General features: G+C 49.9%; 7 protein-coding genes across 7 annotated transcripts; 1 reads left to right on the top strand and 6 right to left on the bottom strand.

The window, feature by feature from the left end:
• Nucleotides 1-5: 5 nt before the first annotated feature.
• On the bottom strand, nucleotides 6-2,837 carry BDV37DRAFT_268834 (uncharacterized protein; the record flags this gene model as incomplete). Its single annotated transcript, XM_032084245.1, has 7 exons — nucleotides 6-220; nucleotides 281-947; nucleotides 994-1,089; nucleotides 1,222-1,425; nucleotides 1,456-1,965; nucleotides 2,433-2,591; nucleotides 2,640-2,837. 7 exons carry the CDS (start codon nucleotides 2,835-2,837, stop codon nucleotides 6-8), a joined length of 2,049 nt encoding a protein of 682 aa, XP_031945410.1.
• A 1,652-nt stretch (nucleotides 2,838-4,489) lies between these two features.
• BDV37DRAFT_239915 (mitochondrial 37S ribosomal protein mS47) lies at nucleotides 4,490-6,373 on the bottom strand. The gene is made up of 3 exons (XM_032081009.1): nucleotides 6,173-6,373; nucleotides 5,949-6,110; nucleotides 4,490-5,892 (listed from the first exon to the last, which is right to left on the bottom strand). Exons 1-3 carry the CDS (start codon nucleotides 6,290-6,292, stop codon nucleotides 4,690-4,692), a joined length of 1,485 nt encoding a protein of 494 aa, XP_031945409.1. The 5' UTR covers nucleotides 6,293-6,373; the 3' UTR covers nucleotides 4,490-4,689.
• A 292-nt stretch (nucleotides 6,374-6,665) lies between these two features.
• On the bottom strand, nucleotides 6,666-7,920 carry BDV37DRAFT_239913 (mitochondrial 54S ribosomal protein uL4m). The gene is made up of 2 exons (XM_032081008.1): nucleotides 7,658-7,920; nucleotides 6,666-7,575 (listed from the first exon to the last, which is right to left on the bottom strand). Exons 1-2 carry the CDS (start codon nucleotides 7,739-7,741, stop codon nucleotides 6,790-6,792), a joined length of 870 nt encoding a protein of 289 aa, XP_031945408.1. The 5' UTR covers nucleotides 7,742-7,920; the 3' UTR covers nucleotides 6,666-6,789.
• A 53-nt stretch (nucleotides 7,921-7,973) lies between these two features.
• On the top strand, nucleotides 7,974-9,307 carry BDV37DRAFT_268830 (mitochondrial 54S ribosomal protein mL38; the record flags this gene model as incomplete). Its single annotated transcript, XM_032084244.1, has 2 exons — nucleotides 7,974-8,511; nucleotides 8,583-9,307. 2 exons carry the CDS (start codon nucleotides 7,974-7,976, stop codon nucleotides 9,305-9,307), a joined length of 1,263 nt encoding a protein of 420 aa, XP_031945407.1.
• A 70-nt stretch (nucleotides 9,308-9,377) lies between these two features.
• Nucleotides 9,378-10,248, bottom strand: BDV37DRAFT_208639 (putative mitochondrial inner membrane protease subunit 1). Its single transcript, XM_032079965.1, has 2 exons — nucleotides 9,696-10,248; nucleotides 9,378-9,625 (listed from the first exon to the last, which is right to left on the bottom strand). Exons 1-2 carry the CDS (start codon nucleotides 10,053-10,055, stop codon nucleotides 9,449-9,451), a joined length of 537 nt encoding a protein of 178 aa, XP_031945406.1. The 5' UTR covers nucleotides 10,056-10,248; the 3' UTR covers nucleotides 9,378-9,448.
• Nucleotides 10,249-10,671: 423 nt separating this feature from the next.
• BDV37DRAFT_208708 (OBAP family protein) lies at nucleotides 10,672-11,785 on the bottom strand. The gene is made up of 2 exons (XM_032079967.1): nucleotides 11,420-11,785; nucleotides 10,672-11,290 (listed from the first exon to the last, which is right to left on the bottom strand). The coding sequence occupies exons 1-2, from the start codon at nucleotides 11,610-11,612 to the stop codon at nucleotides 10,788-10,790; spliced, it is 696 nt and encodes a 231-aa protein (XP_031945405.1). The 5' UTR covers nucleotides 11,613-11,785; the 3' UTR covers nucleotides 10,672-10,787.
• Nucleotides 11,786-11,909: 124 nt separating this feature from the next.
• On the bottom strand, nucleotides 11,910-13,511 carry BDV37DRAFT_208635 (beta-lactamase-like protein). Its single transcript, XM_032079964.1, has 9 exons — nucleotides 13,147-13,511; nucleotides 13,000-13,087; nucleotides 12,874-12,945; nucleotides 12,793-12,826; nucleotides 12,527-12,737; nucleotides 12,369-12,460; nucleotides 12,174-12,308; nucleotides 12,093-12,119; nucleotides 11,910-12,042 (listed from the first exon to the last, which is right to left on the bottom strand). Exons 1-9 carry the CDS (start codon nucleotides 13,262-13,264, stop codon nucleotides 11,959-11,961), a joined length of 861 nt encoding a protein of 286 aa, XP_031945404.1. The 5' UTR covers nucleotides 13,265-13,511; the 3' UTR covers nucleotides 11,910-11,958.
• Nucleotides 13,512-22,269: the final 8,758 nt, after the last annotated feature.

Genomic DNA, 22,269 nt, shown 5'->3' with positions numbered 1-22,269 from the left:
GTCGCTTAGATTAGTACGAAGGGGTCTACGAAGAGTTCTCGCCGCACAAGGCGCGAGTCTGCCCACGTTCGAGACGCATCCTGGCGCTTGGTCATCTCCTCAAGTAACAACAGTATCTTTTTCGCGTTGGGATGTCGCTGAGCCACGGGCCTATGGTCACTAGGCAAGTCGGCCATGCGCTGCATTTCCTGGATAATCCATCCTCGCTGCTCCAGTGAGCCTTCCAACCCGGCCACGAATAGCGGCCAGGTAAAGCTGATCGGCAGGCGATGGTTCACACTGCCGGACTCCACCGTGGCCAGCTGGATGATCTGGTCCACCGCGCGATGCACCCGGTCTGTCCGCGGATAGATCACAAAAGCCACTCGGTGGAGATAGATGAAGATGGCCAAGAAATTAGCCATGTACTGGCGAAACGTGCGGCAGACTTCGTCTGCCACGGCTGGTTGAAGGGTGTCGTATAGTTCTTCTGGCTTATCATAAATATCTAGCACCCGTGGGCGTTTGTTCCAGAGGGCTTCTAGGTCGGCACCGATCTGGTGCGCAATCTGGAGGACTTCAAACTCATCGCTGACTGTCCCACGCCTGCGGTGGTGCATGTCGAGACAGACAATACGGCGGATGACTTGTTGAGCCTTGAATAGGAAGGAATATGCGGGGCCAACAATGGCCTTGTGTATGAGATAACCTGGTTTCGAGAGAAGCTCGTCCTCCAATCGTTGATCTGTCTCAGCCGTGTCAACTTGATCTAACATCCCTAGCTCAACAAGCGGATCCCCATCACGGCCAGCAATCAGCGCTCTGACGTCCAACAAAGAGATCCAGGAAACTATCAAGTGGCCAAACCCGGTCCATGACTTGGTTTGGTGGTGGAAACGCTGTAGCAACAAATACGCCGAATGGAGAAAGGACGTACTAGAGTCCCCTAGCTCTGGCAATGACACTACCTATACATGTTTAGCTCGATACGCATGCTAGAAAGCGCCTACATACCTCCGACAACATAAGCAGAAAAACCGCCGTCAATGCTTTCTTCAGTAGCGAATCATCCATACTCTCAGTGATACAAGATTGGATCTCCGAGCTCGCCTGTCGATGATACACCGGGGCCGCTCTCCACCGTTTGCCTTCTTCCATCGACTTACGTATATCAGAGTAACAATACAACGCATTTAACAAGCAACTAGCATCTGCTGAAAGAGAGACAATGACGCTGCGTACATAATTCCATTCTAGGGAAATAGACCCAAATGGCGTAGGCGGCGGATCTATCTCCGCAAAATGAGACAGTAGCTGTTCTTCGTAAGTTTCCCTCGTCTCGGGCCATATAGTTCTATCACCTGAGGGTATATTCTGTACCCCATCTGATTGACTGTCACTCGGGCTGGGTAGTGTCCCGACGGATGTATCAACAGTCCAAGTCGGCTGTTGCACTACGTAGTTACTACCTCCAACATTCCCCAATGTCGTTGGAGATAGTGCTTCACTGGTAAGAGTAAACGCCGATACCCCGTTCGTCAGGTCGAGATGCTTCTGCTCGAAATCCGACGTAATCTCACCAATAAAGCTGAGCATATCAAAATTTGGAAAATCAGGAACTGCAACGGATGTTGATGGCAGCGTATGGTCTGAAATCTGGTGAGGCAACATATGCGATGCCCGGCGAGGACGCAGCTCACGAGGCTGCAGAACTGTGTCGAAGTAGTTTACATCCAGACGATCTGGAACATGGGTGGGGGCCGGGTCGATCGTGAAAGCCTGTTGAGGAAGTTGAGGTACCCTCTGGGTGCTCCGCCGGGGTGCAATCCCTGGAACAATAGTCTTGTAAATGCATTGCAGTCGTAGTCGAGTACAATTGGCACAGGTTGGCTTGACCTCGTCGCAGCGGACTTTACGTGCACGGCATGTCAAGCAGCCGGTGCGGCGGCGGGGCCCTGATCGGCCTGTTCCCCGTGCTTTCGGAACCTGAACTTCCTTAGCTACAGGTTTGTGAGACATCTTCCAGGGGATTTACCTCCATAGTTGGATGTAGTGCGCTGTAGTCATGGTGTCGTGGTTGCAGTGCAGGAGTTGAAGTTGGATTAATTCAAGAGACTAAAGATGGACGGCGTTTCCCCGCAATTCGGCAAGGGGCGTGATTGGCAGGTCATATAGTGATTTATCCTAAGTAAATATGGATGAAACATAAAAATATATAGAATTAAACCAGGATTGCCGAACCTTCTTGTATGATGAATCTTCCATGTTTTGGTTCTGTGTTTATCCTACAGGTGGTACAAGCAACCCGACTATACATGCAAATATTAATCATCACATCGCATGCCCCTGGTGGGCACCTCCCCACCAAACAACCGCAACTTATCACCTCCAAAGCACTTGGATGTATGCAGCAAATGCCCTCGTTCCTTCCGGACGTACGCTGCGAAGCATACGGCCGCCATTGCAATTGCCCCGTAGCTGATATACACTGGATACTTGAACTGCTCCGGAAGCGGGAAGACGATGGTCGTTGCAAACGAGAGCAGTTCAAAGATATTTTGCAGTGCCATTTCTGTGGACGAAAAGCGGGCTCGCGCATGTTCATCGACACCCTGTAACTGTCAGAAGAGAAGTTATGATTCTCTTGGGGACATGCTTACCTCCTGCACGAGAAACTGCACCGACAAGTCGAATCCCCACAGCCCAATGCGACTTAGGGCGACGCCCACAATGAGACTCACCGCAACAAGCTGAGAGCTGTTGTTGAGGAAGACAAAAGCAGCAACTGCAGCGGCTAAGCAGCCAAATTGCCAGTTCAGGAACCACAGCCCGGACCGAATGGGCCCGATTTTATTCATGATGAACGGGGCGGCCCATGTCCCCGACAGTTCTGCGATCACAGCACCAATCCTCATTCCACTGACTTGTAGAGAATTGAAGCCGGTATGAAGTAAATAGGTGACCATCGTCGTTCCAAACGAAAGGACAGTGAGATAAAGTAAGCTCAGGGCAAATGACGCCAGAAAGAGAGGACTGGAGACATATTCCCGCCATGGAGCAACGACACCTCCAGCGTACTGCACCATGCTGTGGGCTATGCTGCATTGAGGAATCTGATCATCGGAAGTTGCTTCTTCTCCTTCATTTTGATTCACATCGGTTTCTTGAGTTCGCTCTAGTTCTGGCACTGATTTATACACCTATTGTTTCCGTAAGTGGTTGCGACTGAGTTAGAACGAGTAAAGCGATGGTACCTGCGCTATTGCAAAATATTCTACCAAGACGCACGACGCATTCACGCCCAAGGTCGTCCATATCGCAACCCGGGTAGAAAAGCTATCTATTAAAGAGATAACTACAGGAGCGAGAAGCTTGCAGACGAGATCTATCCGTCTCATGGAGGCATTCAAGTCTGACTATATGTCAGTCTACTTCCCCAGTGCTACCGCAAAAGATAATCTAACCTTGCCTTGGGATTTGTAATGCATCTGATACAACGATTGCCTTTTTAAGTTAGAGTGTTTAACTTGACCCAATAAATGGAAATACTCACCCAGTCTCTTTCTACCGCCACGGTGTTGGCTGTATAGGCCAGTTTTTCAAAGCACGCAAGCAGAGTGACCACGGCGAACAAGAGCGGAGAGATATAGGGCGGCCCTAATGGGGTCAGAAGTGCAACAAAGCATGCACAAGATAATGCCACTGGAAGTCGTTGCCATACTAGACTCTGGTTAACTATGCGATCTCATAGCTCTAGCGGAACAGAGGGCAGATAGGGCATACTTATAGACTGTCGGATCACCTTCAACCGGTTCGACCGATCTACTATCGAGCCCAACCAGGACGACAATAGTACTGCAGACAAAGAGCGCACCAGTGCATAGATGGAAGCGTACAACAAAGTGCCCGGGAAGATCGAGGCCAGGAACAGGACCGCTCCAAACTCAAACATGCGCGAATTCCATGTCGACAGGCTATGTGAGATGTATAGTCTGGTCAGCACTGGCTTTGAAGCACGTATTGGAGTCTCGATAGACTCTGATGAAGATGACGGTGCCAGGAACGGCTCCGCCTCATCTGTGGAGTCCCCGCGAGACATCTTCGGGGATAACGAATCTATTGATATGTCCTTCCTTTCTTTCTACTTCTGCTTTTTTTGTTCCCTTAATTCATTCTTGACCTGCTGCATTTGAAGTCTGTCACAGAGTCGATGACGAGGATTGAGAGATGAAATACACGGGGGTAACGGTGGACTGACGATATGAAGGTGCCGGACCGAAGCGCATTTAATTGCCGATAACTCAAACAAATCCAATTTGTTATCTGATTAGATTATGGATCCATTGTTATCCCCAACAATTGTCAATCGATGCACTAGTTAGTTAGTCTTAAGGTCATTAGTAAATACAAAACAAGCTTGGATCCATAAAGTGTTTGCTTTAATACCATGAGGTAGCAGCTACTAAGTCATTCATACCTACGGAGTACACCAGTCTCTTATTAACAATACATAGACTCCACCTCTTCCGCACATCACCTACTATGACTGGGTTCAAGGTCAAAGGTTGTACGCTCACAGATCTGATTTGTACCGTCTAGCTCCTGTAAATCGATGAAATACATGTCAATAAAATTATACCCATTGTAAAAACCTGACAATCAAAAGTACAGAGGAACTGAAAAATCGCCGTTTATTTCTTTTTCCCGTATCTATTCCCAACGCAGGCCCTCGGGAGTCTGAACAGTGCGTCTGGCCAACACTTCCGCGACCTTCTCCCGGACACCCTCCTTGTTGCCCCATTTCTGAACAAATTCGTTGATCGTCTGTTGATTGCTCTCCGTGCTGTCGCGCACAAACTTCGCAATGTCTTTCTCTGTGGGAAGGCCGTAGTGGGCATGAGGATATGCACTGTAAGTGGCATCACTCAGGAGCGGCAGGCGAGACTTCTCGTCGGGGAGCTCAAAGAAAGCATCGACATCCGCCTGGGAGACTTCCTCGAGGGTAGCAGGCTGCCAGGAGGCCTGGCGGGGAGGCTTCGACATGAGACGGGCCTTGACACCCTCGACGAAATCCGGGTGCTGCATGAACTTGCTAGCGATATGATGCTCACGCTGGAAGGTCTCGGAGATGGACCACTTCTTACCCAGACGCATCTGGCGCAGGGTGACCCTGAGCGAGGTGGGGGAGCGAATGGAAAGAGTCTCCAGGGTCTTCTGGGCCCATTCCTTCTGCTCTGTCTCCTTCTCCAGCGCCTGGAAGATTTCTTCCACGGTGTTGTACTTGAAGCATCGGTCAATGGCGCTGCGCAGGCCGCCAGCAAGAAGCATTGGCTCCTCTGCGAGCGATGGCAGACCGGTGGAGAATTCAGCCATGGTGTTGTTGACCAAGTCCATACGCTCCTTGGGGGTAGCCTGATCCTGGAAGACCAGCTCAGCCAGACGGTTGGTGAGGTTGCTCAGCACGCTGGAGTGGAAGTAGTGTGTGGCAATACCGGCATAGAGAGCCTGGACGCCGGTCAGACGCTCCGAAGTGAGGGCGAGGTAGGTTCCGATTTGGCCGTCCAGACGGGGCAGGAAGAAAGAGCCGCCAACATCCGGGAAGAATCCGATGGTGGTCTCGGGCATGGCGAAGACAGTACGTTCGGTTGCGATACGGAAGGGGGCATGAACACTGAGGCCGACACCGCCTCCCATGGTGATGCCGTCCATGACGGAGATGAAAGGCTTGGAGTAGGTTGCGATGGTGTGATCGAGCTGGTATTCCAGACCGAAGAAGTCGGTCGATTTCTGCTGTCCCTCGGGGCCCTGCTCGTTCTGCAGAGCGAGGGCGGCAACGTCTCCGCCAGCGCAGAGAGCCTTTGAGCCTGCGCCGGCAACCATGACAACATTGGCCAGCTGGGATTTTTCCCACTCCTATTCCACGCTTAGCAACCATAACCTTTGTACAACCATTCGCCAATGCAGCTCACCTTCAGCCGAGGGAGGATCTTCCGAGCCATCGAACCGTTCAGGGAATTGAGCTTCTTAGGGCGGTTAAGCTCGACCAAGCGCACGCCGTACAGAGAATTGAACAAAACATCGTCGGGCTCATCGCCGGGCAGCTCTTTGGGGAGGTTCGTGGAAGTTGACATCTATAATGACAATCGTTAGCAACCGATGTATTAAGACACAAAAAGAAGGGCCAAGTCCATACTGTGGCAGCTTTGAAAGCTGGGTTTGTCACTTTGGCGCGGAGAGGCATGGTTGCTGGTGAAACCCGCGAGATCCAGCTCGACGGTGTTGAGAACCGGGAGATATTGTGTCGGAGTAACATTGGTCAGACCTTAGCCTGTCGGACAGGAAGGAGAAACAGAGAAAGGGCGAAGAGAGGGGGTGTATTAGTAGTATCGAGACGCTCACGGTTAAAGACGATCTCCGCTTCGCTTGACCTCGGAGTTTTTCCCGGCGGACGATTTTCCTCGCCGACTGAGCAGCCAAGCGTCCTGTAAACAGCTGATAGCCGGCCCCCAGCCATTACCTACACTGGACCATTTTTGACTGGTTCTCTTGGTCTGAATATAGCGTATAAATTATGCATTCCTCGGTCTGTACTTAATCACGAGCGGACTGGGTCTTTTTTTTCAGGTATAGGTAGTAGAAGTAACTCATTCCCTATGCGTATCCATATCACACGATCAACCAAAGAGAAATATAGCTGGTCTGCTTCTTCAGGTCAAATTACAAGCGACAATCATACATTGCTAGATTCTATTTGTACAGATAACAGTTCCTCAAAGCCCAAAAAGTAACATCCGTTCGCCCGTCGACAAATCAATACAGAGCCTTCGCAGGCTTAACAGCCAAGTCCCTCGAGTGATTAGCCAGGATACGGTCCAGCGCCTGCTTCTCGATAATCAAACGTCCTGTCTCCAAAAGGTCCTTGACATCCACATCCTTGCGGTCCAGAATCTTCGCATGCTCGCCCACCTCACGCACCGTAGCAAACAGACCCTCGTTCAGCTGATCCGTGATCAGGGTCGACCGTCCAAACTCGCGGCCCCAGTTGTTAACCTTGAAAACTTCTTTGATCAAGTGCGGAGTAGCATCTTCCGGGATGGAGATGTCGTTGTCGATAATGATCAACTGGCCGCGGCGGTACCGATAGCTGAGAGCTATCCGCCATGCCTGGTCGTAGATCTTCTGAGGAAGGCTCGTGGAGAAGTCTCGAGGGTGAGGGCCGTGGGCAACACCTCCTCCTGTACGGGTGGGAGATTTCTTGTCGCCAACACGTGCTTTGCCGGTACCTTTCTGCGTATGCAATTTCCTGCCACTTCCGTGCACATCGCCCCTCCACTTGGTGTTCGCCGAACCTTGTCTGGACATGTCACCTTCGTAGATGACAGCCCGATGTAAGATATCCTTCCGCAGGGGCATCAAAAGATGGTTCCGAGGGTATTCCACAAAGCGCAATGGTTCCATCGAAGGGAAGGAGTAGGTGGTTGCCCGCGCGGGTTCCGTAGTCCACACGGGTTTGGGGGCTTCACGGGTAAGGTGCTCGGTAGTAGCTTGGGACTCCGTAGCCATTGACCGTGAAAAGGACTTCGTAAGGCATTGTTGCTGTGGAAGGTGACCATGATGGTTAGAGTTGACGTTATGATGCGAATGCAACCGGAAAGGTAAAGAGAACAACAGCACATACTGTAGTGGTCTCAGACCCCGAGAGCAACCCACCAGTGCTCCGGGAGAGCCATCTTAAGGCACGAAGCGCGTCACCTCCAGGCATTGTGCTGTCGGTAAAGCTCAGAGGAATGTCGTTGAATTGGGGGGAACTGGGGTTGCCAGATGGGCGATGAAGCAAAAGTTCAGACGGGAGGCGCTAACCCGCTGAGGCTTGGCTCCGACAACGAAAAAAGTTCCGTCCGGCAAGGAACACCTACTCTCCCCGACGTCTGGAACGAGAACCACCTCGCCTTCTTTCTTTACACCCTCTCACCAACCCCATCGTCCCCGCCAAAATGGCCCATTGCGAGCGGGCAGCAAAGCCTTTGCTCCAATGCCTTCAGAAATCCTACCCTAGAGCCCTTCCGACCCTTCAGGTGCAGTCAACCCGGGCCTTCCAGACTACCGCTCTTGCTCGCGAGGAAGCCCAGGCTGAACCGAAGAGCCAACCCTTCCACAAAGCGCCCGACCCAGCGCTTGTATCGAGTCCTCGATTGGAACGACGATTACTACGACAGGGTGTTTCGCCCATTGGATCTCGCAGACGTCGCGCGGCTTTGCAAAGCTCACCAAATGTCCCCTTCGACCAACTGCCCTACCAATGTTTCCAGGAGGCACGGCAGGTCCTGCTTGCGGACCGGGAGGAGAAGCTGAAGGATATCGTGTCCATGAGGGAGAAGATCGCCAGGCTTCAGGCGGTTCCTACAGAAGAAGCGGGAGGCGAGCAAGTGAAGAAGTCGCGCCTGGTAGCCATGGAGCTCCATCTGGAACGCCTGAAGATTCTTGCCGACATTAACGACCCATTGGTGAAGAAGAAGTTTGAAGACGGACAGGGTGAGCATTTCCCTGTTGAGATCAATCCTTATCTCACATCTACGTCTGCTCCTAACAAAAGTTGATTACAGGCGATATGAGCAAGCCCATCTACCGTTATCTGGCCGACAAGAAATGGAGAGAGTACCGCCGCAAGATCCTTGTCCAGAGAATCACACAGATGAAGGTTATCCCTGATGTCCTTCCTCACTGCGACCCCACCGTCGACACCAAGCTCTATTTCGGCCGGTCCCCCGTTCAGCCCGGAGAATTCGTCAACTCCCGCGTCAGCACATCTGCACCAAAACTGGACGTGCAGCTCTTCGAGCGGGGTGAGAAGCTCGTGACGATCGCCGTGGTCGATGCCGATGTTCCCAATGTTGAGAAGGACGGGTTCGACTACCGGATGCATTATCTGGCGGTCAATGTACCCATCTCGGCCGTGTCCACCAAGGTCGATCTGTCCGCGCTCTCGTCGGAGTCGCAGGTCGTCCTGCCATGGCTGCCTCCTGTTGCCCAGAAGGGTAGCCCCTACCACCGTCTGTCGGTTTTCATTATGGAGCAGAAGGATTCGAAGCCGCTCGATTTCGCCGCCGTCAAGGCCAAGGAGACGACCCGCGACAACAAGCTCCTCCGCACCCTGCAAGCCAGGTACCACCTGAAGCCCATCGGAGCACACCTGTTCCGTACCGAATGGGATTCGACGATGGCGGAGGTCATGAAGGAGAGCGGATACGCCGAGGTGGACATGGAGCTCCGCCGCAAGAGGGTCGAGCCTCTGCCTTACAAGAGGAGAAACCCAGCTACCATGCGGTAAATGGACTCCCACTATATTTTTCCTTTCCGGTTATTCTATCATTGGCCTTATATCTGTACTGTACAATCGAACTGTATGAATATGCACAAATATCCCACAACTCCAGACTCCCAAAACTATGCTTGTAGAGAATAGATCCACTTAGTCGTCGAGCTGAGCCGGCTGCATCGTATTCTGCACCCATTGCGCTTTCGAGAGCGGCCAAACACGAGCAATGATCTTCCCATTGATCAAGCCCATAGGTATAGGACCATAGTTTCTCGAGTCCCTCGACCAAGGCAGGTTATCACCACCAACATACACATGACCCTCAGGCACCTAGCATCACAAAACCCCGTCAGCCACACGCACCATACCATTACCCAAGAGATCAAAAGAACAAACAAACCTGAATCATCTCTTGGCTCTTCCCAACCTCCGTACTAAACGGTAAATCCCGACAGACAAAATCCCCGGGCATACCAATGACCCTCTTGGCCCCATTCACGCCCAAAAACGTCGGATGATAAAACCGCACCACATCTCCCACCTCAATCCCCTTGCCATGTTTATGCACCCTCGATATCAACAGGTAATCGCCCCGCGGACTGAACGTCGGATACATCGACGGCCCTTCACTGAGCTGCACCGTGATCAGATGCTCCCAGATAAGCGTGCACGCGCAGAACAGTCCCACGCCGTCCAGCGTAAGCCGGAACACCCCGCCCGGCGTGGCCCTTCGCAATGTTTCTCGGAGTAGGCGCGACATCGGTCCTAGCTGGGCATTTCTGGTTGAGTTGAACTCCGGGGACCTCCTCTCAATTCAATTCAATTCCCAATTCGCTTGCTAATGGCGTCTGTCTCGATCTCCGGGTGGAGAGCTTCGGGATGGGTCACGTGGGGGGGGAAGGTATAAAAAGGCGGGAACTTTTTTTCCTCCCTCTTCTTTTCTTCTTCTGTTCATTGCAAGATTTTTTTTTCGCACAACAATGCCTGAGTCGATTTCGTCGCCCGCGTTTGGGTTTTGATGAATGGTTCAGTGGGGATATAAGTGTTTTATGTTTGCATTTATGATCTCTCTGGACGGTTCGAGTCAAAACTCATGGGTCGTTGGTTTTATGTGCCAACAATGTTATTCTATTCTGTCTTGCGTGATAGTACACATTTACATCGCTTCTAAAATTGCTAGAGCTCACCGTTGCCGAAATTAAACACCAGAACGCGTGAGTGTGGACAGTGAAGCAAGATGAACATATTTCGGCCGCTACGGTGGTCGGATTCCCTAAACGATAGCCCGGCTTGGACCCCATTTAACTATGGGAATGGGAAGCTGGGTGGTAATGCCGGGAGACAACCTCTATATAGTCAATACATTTTATTTTATTTTCATTCATTCATGACTGTTCAATTTCACTTTGCAGGTAGATGATAAGCAGTAACCTACGTCTTCCACGCAACATCCACGTCTAGAATCCACGTCAGCCCGGCCATACAACAACAACTACCATTCAACCTCAAACAAAGAAAAGAAGAACTCACCAGAATCCACCTCCCACCCCTCCGGCCTCTCCACCCCCTTCCTCACATCACTCTTATGTCGAACATCAACCCCAAACCTCTCATCTCTATCTTTACACAACCCCTCCAACCCCCCCTCATGCACCCTCTTCACATCCTCATCACTCGTAAAACTGCCCATAAGCACCGGCGCCCCCAACGGCACCGGATCCCCGCGATCCACCTGCCAGAAATGATACGTCTTGCCATACAACGGCAAGATATCCCTCATCTCAGCCGTCTCGGCCGTCTCCCAGACCGTGGCGGGAATGCCAGACGGCGCAGGCATGACCAGCATGCCGCTCTTGACTTCGTATTCGTGGCTGTGCCAGAGTTTCTTTTCCTCGGGGGGCAGGGTCGAGAAGAGACGCGGCGTGATCATGTATTCGACGCCAAGGAGTTTGGCGTTGCGGTCGGGTGATGAGTAGAGGAGGCATTGTCGTAGGTCTGTGGGTTAGGGTTGTTAGTGTAGAATATACAATATATTATATCATTCCTTCGGTGTGTGCGTATGCCATGGTAGAGTAGGGGGAAGGTTGAGTATATGTATACATGTATGGCTGATGCACACAGTACCTTCTGTGATATGGGAACAGTAGTGATTTGCCTCGATGCAGCGGGTCGGGTCGTCGACGTAGACGTGGAAGGCGTTTAGATGGGCGCAGATTTGTTTCACGGGCGTGAAGTCTTGGATGGCTGCGGCGCCGGTTTCGAGGATTTGCGATTTGGCGGTTTTGGGGTCGCCTGGGGGGTCGTTTTGGGTGGACATTTTTGTTGTATATGGGATTGGTTGGTGTGTACTTGGTGTGTACTCTGCAGGGTGGGAGTATTGGTGGTATAAAGTGTGAGCATGGATGGCATGCTTGGATGTTACTTATAGTATATAGATTCATGCCTGACGTCACGATGATTGAGGTGCTGCTGGATCATGGAGACATGGTTGTGCAGGTTTGTATTCAGGCTATTGGCGGATGTTGGGCCGGTCTAGGTATTAACTTAACTGTTGATTCATGGTAGATGTCGAATGTGCTGCTCGGATATTGTTCAATTCATCACCCCAACGCTCACCCATGCTACTATTTGTACATACACTACACATCGCATTCACATCGCATTCACATCGCATTCTTCATCTCCCGTAGAGCCGCCATCACTTCTACGGGGTTTGTCTTTCCGGTCTTTTTCTGGATCTCGGGGTCCTAGATGTACCATTAGCTTTTGATCCCAGATGACACAAGAGAGATCCTACATTGACGCGCATGAACACGTTATGGAGCTAAGCATAGCCTGTCAGCAGCTGCTACAGGAAGATCATTAATTCTGGAAATACCTTCTCATCACCAATCGTGAACTTGCCCTGTGTCTGCTGGTTCTGCTCTGCGAATGCCTGCAGCTTCTTGATAGGCTCTGACTGCGACACGGCAAGACAGAACTTCACATTGGCTTTGGTGTACTCGTGGCCGGGCTGTGTCATATCAGTATCGACCGGAAAGTATAAACAGGAATAGTCAAGAATGCAACGTACAAAGACCTTAGTATCATCCGGCAAAGAAGCAAGCGTCTCGTTCAACGCCTTGTGCATTTCCGGGGCGGTACCTTCAAAAAAGCGACCACATCCTATAATATATAAGCATAAAGCCAAGCCTATATAGTCTGAATTATCGAGGAACGGCAAATACATACCTGCAATGAACAGGGTGTCACCCGTGAAAACAACGCGTTCCTCGCCATCCTGCATGAAATAGCAGATACTATCTTGGGTATGACAAGGCGTATGGAGAGCTTTTACGGAGATGCGGTCTCCGATCTTGAACGTCTCTCCATGCGCCGGGGTCTGCGTCACCGATTGACAATTCTTACCCCCGATAACGGGGAGCTTGCCGAAGATTTTGAGCTGAGACAGTCAGTCGGTACTTTCGGTCTATGGGTAGGAGATTGATCTCGCTCACCAATTCATCATTGCCGCCCGCGTGATCCCAATGGCTTTTACAGTCAACATAGCTCATCCTCAAAGGGAGTGCCAAACTCACTGATGAGTATTAACAATAGCTGTCAGATCAATCTTGCCATCTGCGATTTGGCTCTTCAGCACCGGTGCTACTCTGCATCCATCAGCGCATGCCAACAACGAATACATATTGAGAACGATAACTCACTCTGGCGGGTTAGCCGGGTCAATGATCACGGACTGCTTGGTTGGCTCGTCCGTCACGAGGTAGGCGTAGTTATTTCCCTTCCCCGTCCCTACGATAGTAAGCGAGAGGAACTAAAACAATCCATGTTGATATTGACCTGTCACTCACACATGGGAATCGATTGGATATGCATGGCTCGGATGTGCTGCGCTTGGGCTGGGACAGAACGATTCTGGGCTCGAAATGGAGAACCGATGAGGGGTCGGAATAGTCTTGCGAAGCTCATGGATGAGTAGTTGATTTGAAATCAAACGAGCGCCGGTGGATGCGGGGAGAGCTTCAGTACGATGGTGATTGGGGATTACTTCATACCTGCTGAAATGCCCGCCGCTATTCCACATTGGGTATGTTAGAGCCTGAGGTTTCGGGCATCTGCCTAAGGCAGTTCAGTAGCCCAAGCATCCATACTAGCCATCTTCTTGTTCTGAACGTACAATGCTGGCGTTCCTTTCAATTACACAGGTATAAGTCAGATCAGTCCTCATTGCGAATGATCATCTTTGTTGTTAATGTATACATCATGATAGTAAAGGGGATCCTCACTCACCGCCGTAGTCAGGAATACAATATAGATATGGGCGTAAGACATTCTCTTCTTTTTTCTTTCCCCTATACGCCCTTTCGACACCATGTTTCCGCATAAGCAGCTCTACTGATAACCCTATATAGTAATTATTCGAACACTATCCAATACTATAAAATTCGTTCAGCAATATACTGATCGACCACCAACGCATACTCCAGCAGATGGCAATGACCACATATCCTAGACACTCTCATCCAACCTCCACTACAAACGACTTACATATACACCACATGCAACAGCCCTATAGATGACGCCTACAGAACGACTCGGTGCAAAAGGACAGCGACCCAAAGTACCATCCACGAGACACTAACCCAGACGAGCCTAGTGGAAATAAACGAGCACAGTCAATCTTCAACGACCATTTCAAAAACCACAATTCGATGAATCAAGTCACTTGGAAGTATCTCCCTCGAACGACATCCTACCAATGGATTCCCAGGAGTCGACATAGCCTCGCTCGTGCGGCAGTACGCCCCCAGTCTCGTTTCTCCCTCCACGCGCACAGGCTCACGGCCGCACACATACACCGCCCATTAACACCGTCGCAGATGCTTCATCCCCAGTCGACGGGGTTTTTGTCGCTCAAACTGGCCTGTGTGTACGAACACGGTGACGGTCGGATGAGATGGGGACGCGGGTTGAGCCTGGAGCAGGAATACGGATGTGATGACCCGTCTTGGATCAACTGGGCAACTCACAATGGGATCGGAACCTGTTTCTCACTACGCGAGGACGGATGAACACGATGCGTCTTGACGAACAGCAAGTCAGCTACTTCAGCGGCTGCACCATTGGTCCCCGTCTGCTCTTTAGGGAGAGGTCGGGCCATTACGAAGCTACTTCCGCCCAAGATGAATGACTGAGCGAGTCCGCGCATCAATACTCGAGTATGGAGAGAACGGCACTGCAGATGGGGTATCTCGCAGCAGTGGTCCAAGCCCTTCGAGACCAACTGCACCGATAGCCATGGCTGAACTGCAGTAGGCTATGAAGAGCATGCTGCTTACAGGTCCGATCCAACGTTAATGTACGGAGGAGAAACCCGCCAGGCGCCATTGAGTATGCTCTGCTGTTAAAACATTTCACAGCGAGTCAAAGGATCGATCCAACGCGAAATCCAGATTCAGTGAGTTATCGTAGACGGTCTCGAATCCTGCATAAACCATAGCGATACCGAACTCGTATTCGACGCCTTACAGGAGTTTTACCAGTCGCATGGACTCAATAAGCAAGCCAACCACAAATCGGATGCTGCCAGATAGCACTCCGTCTGAAAAAAACAAGATCAGGACACGGAAGATAAGGTGATAGGTTGGACATGCATCCGTCAATGGAATACACTACTCGTAGAGGTAGCCATAGCATAGCCCTCACAGATCTACACGCAAACGCTCGACGTACAGCTCCCAGCCCTTACTCTGTCGAGCGGGGTTTTGCCTCGGACCACCAAAATATATAACCCACATGTCCTATCACAAGTTCAACAACCCAGCCAAAACGACTGAAACAACACCTTACCTGACCTCCAGCCCATCCAAGCCCAACTACAAACCGTACCGCCGTGGACCCGTGTATCAGATCTCAAAAAAGACACCAACCACGTCCCGCGCATCCCCATCTCACGCTGCAAGAAAGCAACAAATCGGATGCTCCATCATATGCATACATGCCAATGCCAGTAATACTACTAGTAGTAGTGATTGCCTCATCTCATTTCGCTTCCCCCCTCCATGCAGTCGACATCACACACGTATGAATGCAATTCAACTTGTGTCCCCGCACACAACAGCTAGGCGCTCTGCATACATGTGACAACCGTCTGAATAAAACCATACCCACATCTGGATAGATATCTATTATCCTGTATTATTAAAATAGAAAAAAAGAAAGAAGTTCTAGACAATGCTAAATCCTGATGCCTAGACACGATGTGGCTATGACATGGGGGACGGACACCAGGGGGGGGAACTTACGCGGTCATCTGGAGCCTGGACAATCCATCCGTTGTCCCCCATACTACTCCTACTACCACCTACCTACAACCTTTCTACCTTTCTACCAACAACATCCGCATCCACGGGTGTCTCCGACCACAGATCAGCAACAGCTAAAACCAGCTAGCTAAGCTAGCTTAGTTAGATACCTGATACCACCCAGGTAGCAGTTTTGCCACACACGACACGTATGACAAGTCTTGACCCAGGGACCACCCGAAACTAAAGCACCCTCAGCACAAGCAAACAAAACGGTCATCAGCACCAGTTCCGTTGGAACCCCCCCCCGCCCCCCCAAGTAACTATATCAAAACCAACCCAAACCAAGACCCAAGACTGGAATTAAAATTGGATAGTTTGAATCTAAATCGAGTGCGCGAACTAAACATTCATTCCATTCACCCCAGGTAAAAGGAAAAAGTTAAAAGTACATAGTTAACGATATTGAAGTAGAGTTTAAGTTCAATAAACCCGATCCCCATGGTCTTTTTGTTCGTTCATAATCCCCATTAATGAATCATAGACTACATAACTACTTCGTACTAGTTTTTTGCCGGATTGGAAGCCTCTTGCGAGTTCCACGGAGTCGATAGAGAGATAGTCCAGGTTATGGAAGCGATCATCGCCAACGTGCCAGTTTGCCAGCCACCGAGGAAATTCGGGCTCCACAGCCCTACTACTCACTCGCGAATAGAAGAAGCCAAGTAATCCGACGGGTCCGCGGCTTAACTCTGGCGTTTTATTATTTGCCTGGGAAATACGGATATATTCGATTTTGGGTTTGATTTTGGCATTGGCATTGTTATGGTTATTTGTTATTTTGCCCCTCAAGTCACGGTAATCTTGTGGCCTGTGGCTAGTTGGGGTTAATTGCCTATTTACTAGATCGTTAGTCGACTAACTATCTCCGGAGGATTTTGTAAGGATCCTTCTTTCTAGTCTAGTGTTTCTTTTCTTTTGATTCATTGATTTGATTTCATGTCAGCCGAGGAAAGGAGAAGGTGAAACTAGGGCCTGCGAGGTAAGCATGCACGCCCACAGTTCACAGCAGGACCCCTGTCGGTTCAACATCAGATTCAATGGGATTGCATCGTGGTCGTTTCTGACCTGTTCCATTGATTCTTAGTGAGATACTGTAGTGAGTTAGCTCAGTAGGATCCCCATAGAATTCGAACTTAGAAAACTTCAACAGTCATAAGCCCATGCACAGTTTTCAGTTCCCCCCCCCCACCCCTCCTTCTTTAATTAGGGATCTTAGAGTACTCTCGGGGAATTTACGAAATTAAATCAGAAGTAACCAAAATAAAAGATCAAAGAGGCAAAGTACCACAAGAAAGAAAAAGCAAGCGGGCCCAAGCCCCAACGGAAGTAGCGGCTATCCGGACCCAGATTTAGACTCAGGTCAGCCATGTGGCTTTTTGCTATCTTGGTCTCCGTAGCCAAGGCGAAAGTACTCCATCCCAGACAGAAAACAGTAGTCCAGACGAAGGTGCAGAAACCGGATGGAGATCGAAATGGAAATGGAGACGGAGACTGGAGCACAAGAGGCGCGTGCGACACTTTCAACTGTGGTCGACTAAGATATCTTTACTCGGCCGATGAGGGTTTGCCCAATTTCCTGCTGTGCTTGGACGTATCTGGACTAGGTTGGGTGAAATTGGTGTGGGCGGAGAAGGATAACTATACACCGTAGAAACGATGGCGGTGGATCCTCCCCTTGGGTTGGATTTCCTTTGGAGGATACTGACCTCCGTCTATACCTTCCGAAGGACAAGAGATAGGCTTGGGACCAGGCGGGACTAGCTATCGCTTGCTCTTTACCCGTCGAGGAAAATGGCGTACAAGTGGTCTAAGGTACACCCGGCACAGGGTTGGTTGGTGAACTTAATGCTCCTAGAATCTTGGCCCCTTTAGTGGGAGAGTCGAAGTCGGATCCACTTAACGGTCAGGCGATTTGGGGTTATTGGTTGTTGGGGGGATTTCTTGGTGGAGCTGTACGTGTGGGAATATTTGGCTTGGGGATATCTGACTAAAGCTGCGGTACTGGTTACGGGTAACTCAGTGAGGAGTCCGTCTGTCGGTCTTCGGGGAGGTTGTGTGGAAACAGGGAAAAGAAAAAAAGATGAGAAAAAAAAAAAAAAAAGAAAAAGAAATTGCCTAGTCCAAAACCCCACTGCAAGACAAACTTTTGCGACTGCAATACCTACATTCTGCCCCGTGCTCCACTTTGATCTACCTTGACACTGCAGCTCAGGATCTTAGGTACCGATAAATAATTGACGATATTGCCTGTTTTGGGAAAACATCAGTGGGGACCCCGACTATCACTCATCAGGGATGGGTCGCAGGTGCATTTGTGTCCCAGTATCACATCGCTCCTGGGATTGGATTCCCAGTCGATCTTTGCGTTGATAGGGGGATCTGTAGGAAGATCCAAAGGGCATGTGGCACGGCATTGGTGACATGGCTAAGCTGGAACGGTTATGGGGGAGGACGAAAGTGGAACGCACTTCGTATCCCTTGACGAAGTCGCGAGGAGGGTCATCCGCAGAGACCTGAGTTCGTCCATAGTATTGGTCTCGAGAGGGGTGCTGTGAATCTGTGCGAGTCCGCTACGTATATTAAGTATCCATCAGATGAAGCACCGGACGCAATCACAGAGGCTGGTGGGAAAAAGCAAAATCAAGTAAAAACGGAAGGGGGGTAAGAAAAGAAAAAGAAACGAAACGACAAGAAAGGAGCGGAAAAATTACACATAAGTGATGTGCACTGCACTATCACTCCTACTAAAGCAGCGCGACTCCATCCCGTTAGGCCACTAAAGGTCATGTGGTTGCATCTCAATCTTTGGTCGGTATGTGCGGATTATCCTGCATACAGTCATTCTCATACCTGAGTCACACCCTGTGGCCTGACTTTAACTCAATCCATCCTGGTATTTTTAGTTCCCCTGTTCGATTCCCAGACCGCATTACATAAGGTGAATTATAACCTAATCAGGACAGAGGTAGGGTTCCAGACCGTCTGTTCCGTCGACCAGCCCAGCATCGACAGGTAAGTGCGAAGCCTGCATTCTACCTGGTGGGCTGCCACTGTAGCACATTGGAACCTAATGAAGCAAAGCACTGGCCACATTCTGTGAGACTCAACCCATGGTACCTACGTTGCCCTGTACCCTAGATCGGATCCCATGCAAGCGCCCAGAATGCTGCAGCGTGGTAGGGTAGCAGCCGCCGAGTTATGTGGTGCTGGCACCATGCAGCCTGAGTATTTTAATATAATTAGAAATCCTGCTCTCGCCCTTCAACGTAACTTCGTTAAGGGGGTCACAAGTCCTGATCCCTCCTCCCGTCTTGATTGGCAGAGCAAGGAGCCCACCAACACTGGTTCCATGCATGTAGGTAGGGCGCATGTATGTAGGCCATTTGACTCATGGCCACCTGCAGATGCGTACCGAAGAAGGCGGTTTTTTTTTTTTTTTTTTATTGTTTTTGTTTTTACAGTTCATCAGCTCGATGCCTTGTTTTTTCGGTGTATCGAAAGTAGTGCCCGAGTCGAGAGGAGCAGAAGTATCGTCATCCAGTCGCCCAGACTACCAAGGAGTGTTCCCAAAGCGAGACATCGGCCATCGCGGGTCTCTCGCACCGCATCTTCCTGCGACCCACTCCGGTAACGTTAGTAGCCACTTCCCCCCCCTCCGTATGCGACGCTCGCCTCTGTACAGTTGACTTGGATTAATATGGGCCAGGCGTTGTGGCGCCGGGACCAAGGCACGCGGCAGTGCTTGGAAAGATAGGCCACATTGAATGAGTGCGGTGTGATGAGGGGCTAATTTATTTATTTTATTTTATTTAATTCGTTTTTCTTGTGTGAACCCAGGTAACTATCATCACAAGGGCTAGGCGGGAGAAGTCTGCCGTGTCACATCCACTTGTTGCCGATAAACTGGGTTCGCTGCTCGGCTGCAGCCTGTTCGAGATTGCCATCATCTCGCTTGCTTTTCCGGTGCTGTGAAGGTGGCTGTGTGTGAGAGCTGTTATGGTCTCTCCCCCCGGATGCCTACAGAATGCGGCTTAAACGCCCAGAACTGGTCGGTTTTCATGGGATTCGTGGACTAGAATCGAACACCGCATCAGAGGTGCTCCGGGGAGAGAGTCAGCCACCAATGACGGTGCCGAGTGGCACCGTCGATATCAGATTCAGATTGTTCCCTACGTAGCCCAGTACCACGGGGACCTCCAAAGTAGGGGCTGATGACATGCCACTAAGGCAAGCCAAATTAATTAGCGCCAATGTGTTCCATTGTTCGGGTGGGGGCTTGGAATTAGAGGCGCTTGGGCCTAAACCAAGGTTAGGTTTGGGATGAAAAAAAGAAAAAAGTCAAAAAAAAGAAAAGAAAACCGAAAAGAGGAAAGGAAAAGACAAAAGAAAAAAAAGAAAAAGAAAAAGAAAAAGAACAACAGGTGGCCAAGCACGGACACCGTTCAAAATTAAGAACGGGACAGTCAAAGTAAAATTGAACACCAATCACATTCCAATCGAGAAGAGTTAAATGTCGGTCGGATCAAGATACGAATAGTAACAATAAGACTGGCAGTTATAGAAAATACGAAAGCGACCACCTCGTCTGAAGATCCCTACATGGGCTGAAAACTTTCTCCGAAACCCAAGCGTTGTCTAGTTTCTTGTCTCGGACGGCGACCGCCATTTCGCATCCCCCAAAGTTGCTGGATTCAGCGTGGTACATTAGTTTAGGTGGATGGAGAGATCCAATTTCTAACGACGATTGCAGATACTACTTAATTTATGCTTTATACTCCGCAGGGTTATTAGTTGTATTATTAATTATCCGGGTTCGGTTTTATTAGCTGATGTGTTGGTGTGATGAAGGATGGCTGATTCTTGTCTTACTACTATTAATATAGTCATCCTTTCTTTGTCACCGTCAGACCATGGGATTAGATATGTAAATTCTCATCAAGGAGGTCAATATCAATCGCCGCCATGTCTTTCATGGATGAACCCGTCCTTTCGGTCTTTGCCGTGGCTTTGTACGACCGGCGTCAGTACCTAGTAGCAAGGGTGACCAAAAGTGGCGAGCCATGTTGTGCCATGGGAAGAGAGCTTGAGCTTACTGATCTTGATTATCGGCGGGGATTTAAGATTTCTCGATAGATGTTTGATTTTTAAAATTATGCTTGCTTTTTTTGTTTTGTAATTATTGTGATGATAATCCATACACCATGGCGAGTCAAACCGGTCGCCGCTCAAGGGAACATCATATTCACGAGAAGGAGGACGTACCTCGTATGCAAACGGAATGGGATATTCTTTGTTGGAAAGAGATCGGCAGACGGGGGGGGGGACGGAGTCGTGTCAGCAAGAAAAAGGGAAAAAGAGGGTTCCATCAGACTGGGTAGAGACAAGAGGTGGAGGAAGAGTAGGAATAATAATAATGACGGTAGTCGGACCAATGTAAGTTGGCTTTCCATGGCTGAAAAAGGATCCGTCCGCGAGGTCTCAAATCTACTTCTTCTCTTTTCTCGCAAGCTCCTTGGATTACTAGGGTGTAGTAAGTTAGCCTCTTGCCTGGTCGAAATCCCTGTTCGCGCTTAAACTTCGCTCCCGTCGATACGGAGATAGGAGGGAACACAAGTGCGAGAGGAAAAGAAGGAAAAAATGTAAAAAAGGAAAACTGAAAAAGTGGGGCCCTCCTCTCTTTTTCATTTTTCATGAATGATATTTTTTTTTTTTTTTTTTTTCGGCCTGGTGTTAGGCCCATCAGAGGAGATTTTGACCCCTGACCTTCTGGAATTTTTGTTCTTCTCTTTTTCTCTGTTTTTCTAGCCCCTGCGGTCAAGTGGGTCTACACATGTGTCCCGGTGGTCTTCCTCCTGTAATCTCCGGCCTCTGATTTGTAGGGCGGGTAGATGATGATCTCAATTGTCCGATTAGTCGTTGTCGATGATGTCGATGAATCTGCAATTCCCCGTGTGTTGGTGTGGCACAGTCGTTGTCAGTTGCACAGATGGGAAATCAAACCAGAAAGAAATATATTACTATGTATTAGTATGAAGAGGACGATAATCAAGATAAATTTCAAGACCAAAATGATTGAATTAGGAAAGATTTCAACCAAAACGTGTTTCCAAACGCATGATCCTCCCCGACCTGATGGGTTCGGGGAAGTAAGCTAAGTTGTTCTATCTCTGAATACCCGGGGAGTTGCTGCTTCGGGCAAGGGAGAAGGAGACCATGTCTAGTCGCTGACTAACTGGGGCCGGGGCTTCAGCATAGTACAGGTACCGAGTCGATCCTTTCAGTTCAGAGCGCGACCAGGAACAAGCGACTATTGACCGTCTCCTTTTCCGTCCACTTTGGTTCAGGCTTCTCCTAACGATGACGTCTAGTCGATTCTTCCAGGTGGTAGAAGCGTAGTTCGCCAAGTACCCTAAAGCACAGAGGGGGGTTACCTAGGTATGTATCCTGTAGAGTGATTCAATATCTCCAGCGTCAGCTTACCTGGAAGCCACTGCACTAGTGACTTGGTACGGGACGAAGAGAGGGCCCCTGGTTCTGGAAATGGTCACCAGTAACTGACAAGGAATCCTCCGTCCCTTGGTGTTGGGCTCGGCGGATGGAGACTCC

Source organism: Aspergillus pseudonomiae, assembly GCF_009193645.1.
Source record: "Aspergillus pseudonomiae strain CBS 119388 unplaced genomic scaffold BDV37scaffold_8, whole genome shotgun sequence".
NCBI lineage: Eukaryota > Fungi > Ascomycota > Eurotiomycetes > Eurotiales > Aspergillaceae > Aspergillus > Aspergillus pseudonomiae.
Note: the sequence above shows the minus strand (reverse complement) of the source record. Positions and strands in the feature narration are given on the sequence as shown.

Bases quoted from the DNA above. Each gene is read 5' to 3' on its own strand.
- BDV37DRAFT_208639 (XM_032079965.1), bottom strand. From the start codon at position 10,055: ATGTCGCGCCTACTCCGAGAAACATTGCGAAGGGCCACGCCGGGCGGG. The intron at 9,626-9,695 runs GTTTGTTTGTTC...TTGTGATGCTAG, and splicing joins AGAGCCAAGAGATGATTCAG to GTGCCTGAGGGTCATGTGTA.
- BDV37DRAFT_239913 (XM_032081008.1), bottom strand. From the start codon at position 7,741: ATGCCTGGAGGTGACGCGCTTCGTGCCTTAAGATGGCTCTCCCGGAGC. The intron at 7,576-7,657 runs GTATGTGCTGTT...CACCTTCCACAG, and splicing joins CGGGGTCTGAGACCACTACA to CAACAATGCCTTACGAAGTC.
- BDV37DRAFT_208635 (XM_032079964.1), bottom strand. From the start codon at position 13,264: ATGAGCTTCGCAAGACTATTCCGACCCCTCATCGGTTCTCCATTTCGA. The intron at 12,946-12,999 runs GTGAGTTATCGT...TGATGGATGCAG, and splicing joins GACCCGGCTAACCCGCCAGA to AGTAGCACCGGTGCTGAAGA. The intron at 12,738-12,792 runs GTGAGCGAGATC...TGACTGTCTCAG, and splicing joins CGGGCGGCAATGATGAATTG to CTCAAAATCTTCGGCAAGCT.
- BDV37DRAFT_239915 (XM_032081009.1), bottom strand. From the start codon at position 6,292: ATGTTACTCCGACACAATATCTCCCGGTTCTCAACACCGTCGAGCTGG. The intron at 6,111-6,172 runs GTATGGACTTGG...TTGTCATTATAG, and splicing joins CAGCTTTCAAAGCTGCCACA to ATGTCAACTTCCACGAACCT. The intron at 5,893-5,948 runs GTGAGCTGCATT...AGCGTGGAATAG, and splicing joins AGATCCTCCCTCGGCTGAAG to GAGTGGGAAAAATCCCAGCT.
- BDV37DRAFT_208708 (XM_032079967.1), bottom strand. From the start codon at position 11,612: ATGTCCACCCAAAACGACCCCCCAGGCGACCCCAAAACCGCCAAATCG. The intron at 11,291-11,419 runs GTACTGTGTGCA...CCTAACCCACAG, and splicing joins CTGTTCCCATATCACAGAAG to ACCTACGACAATGCCTCCTC.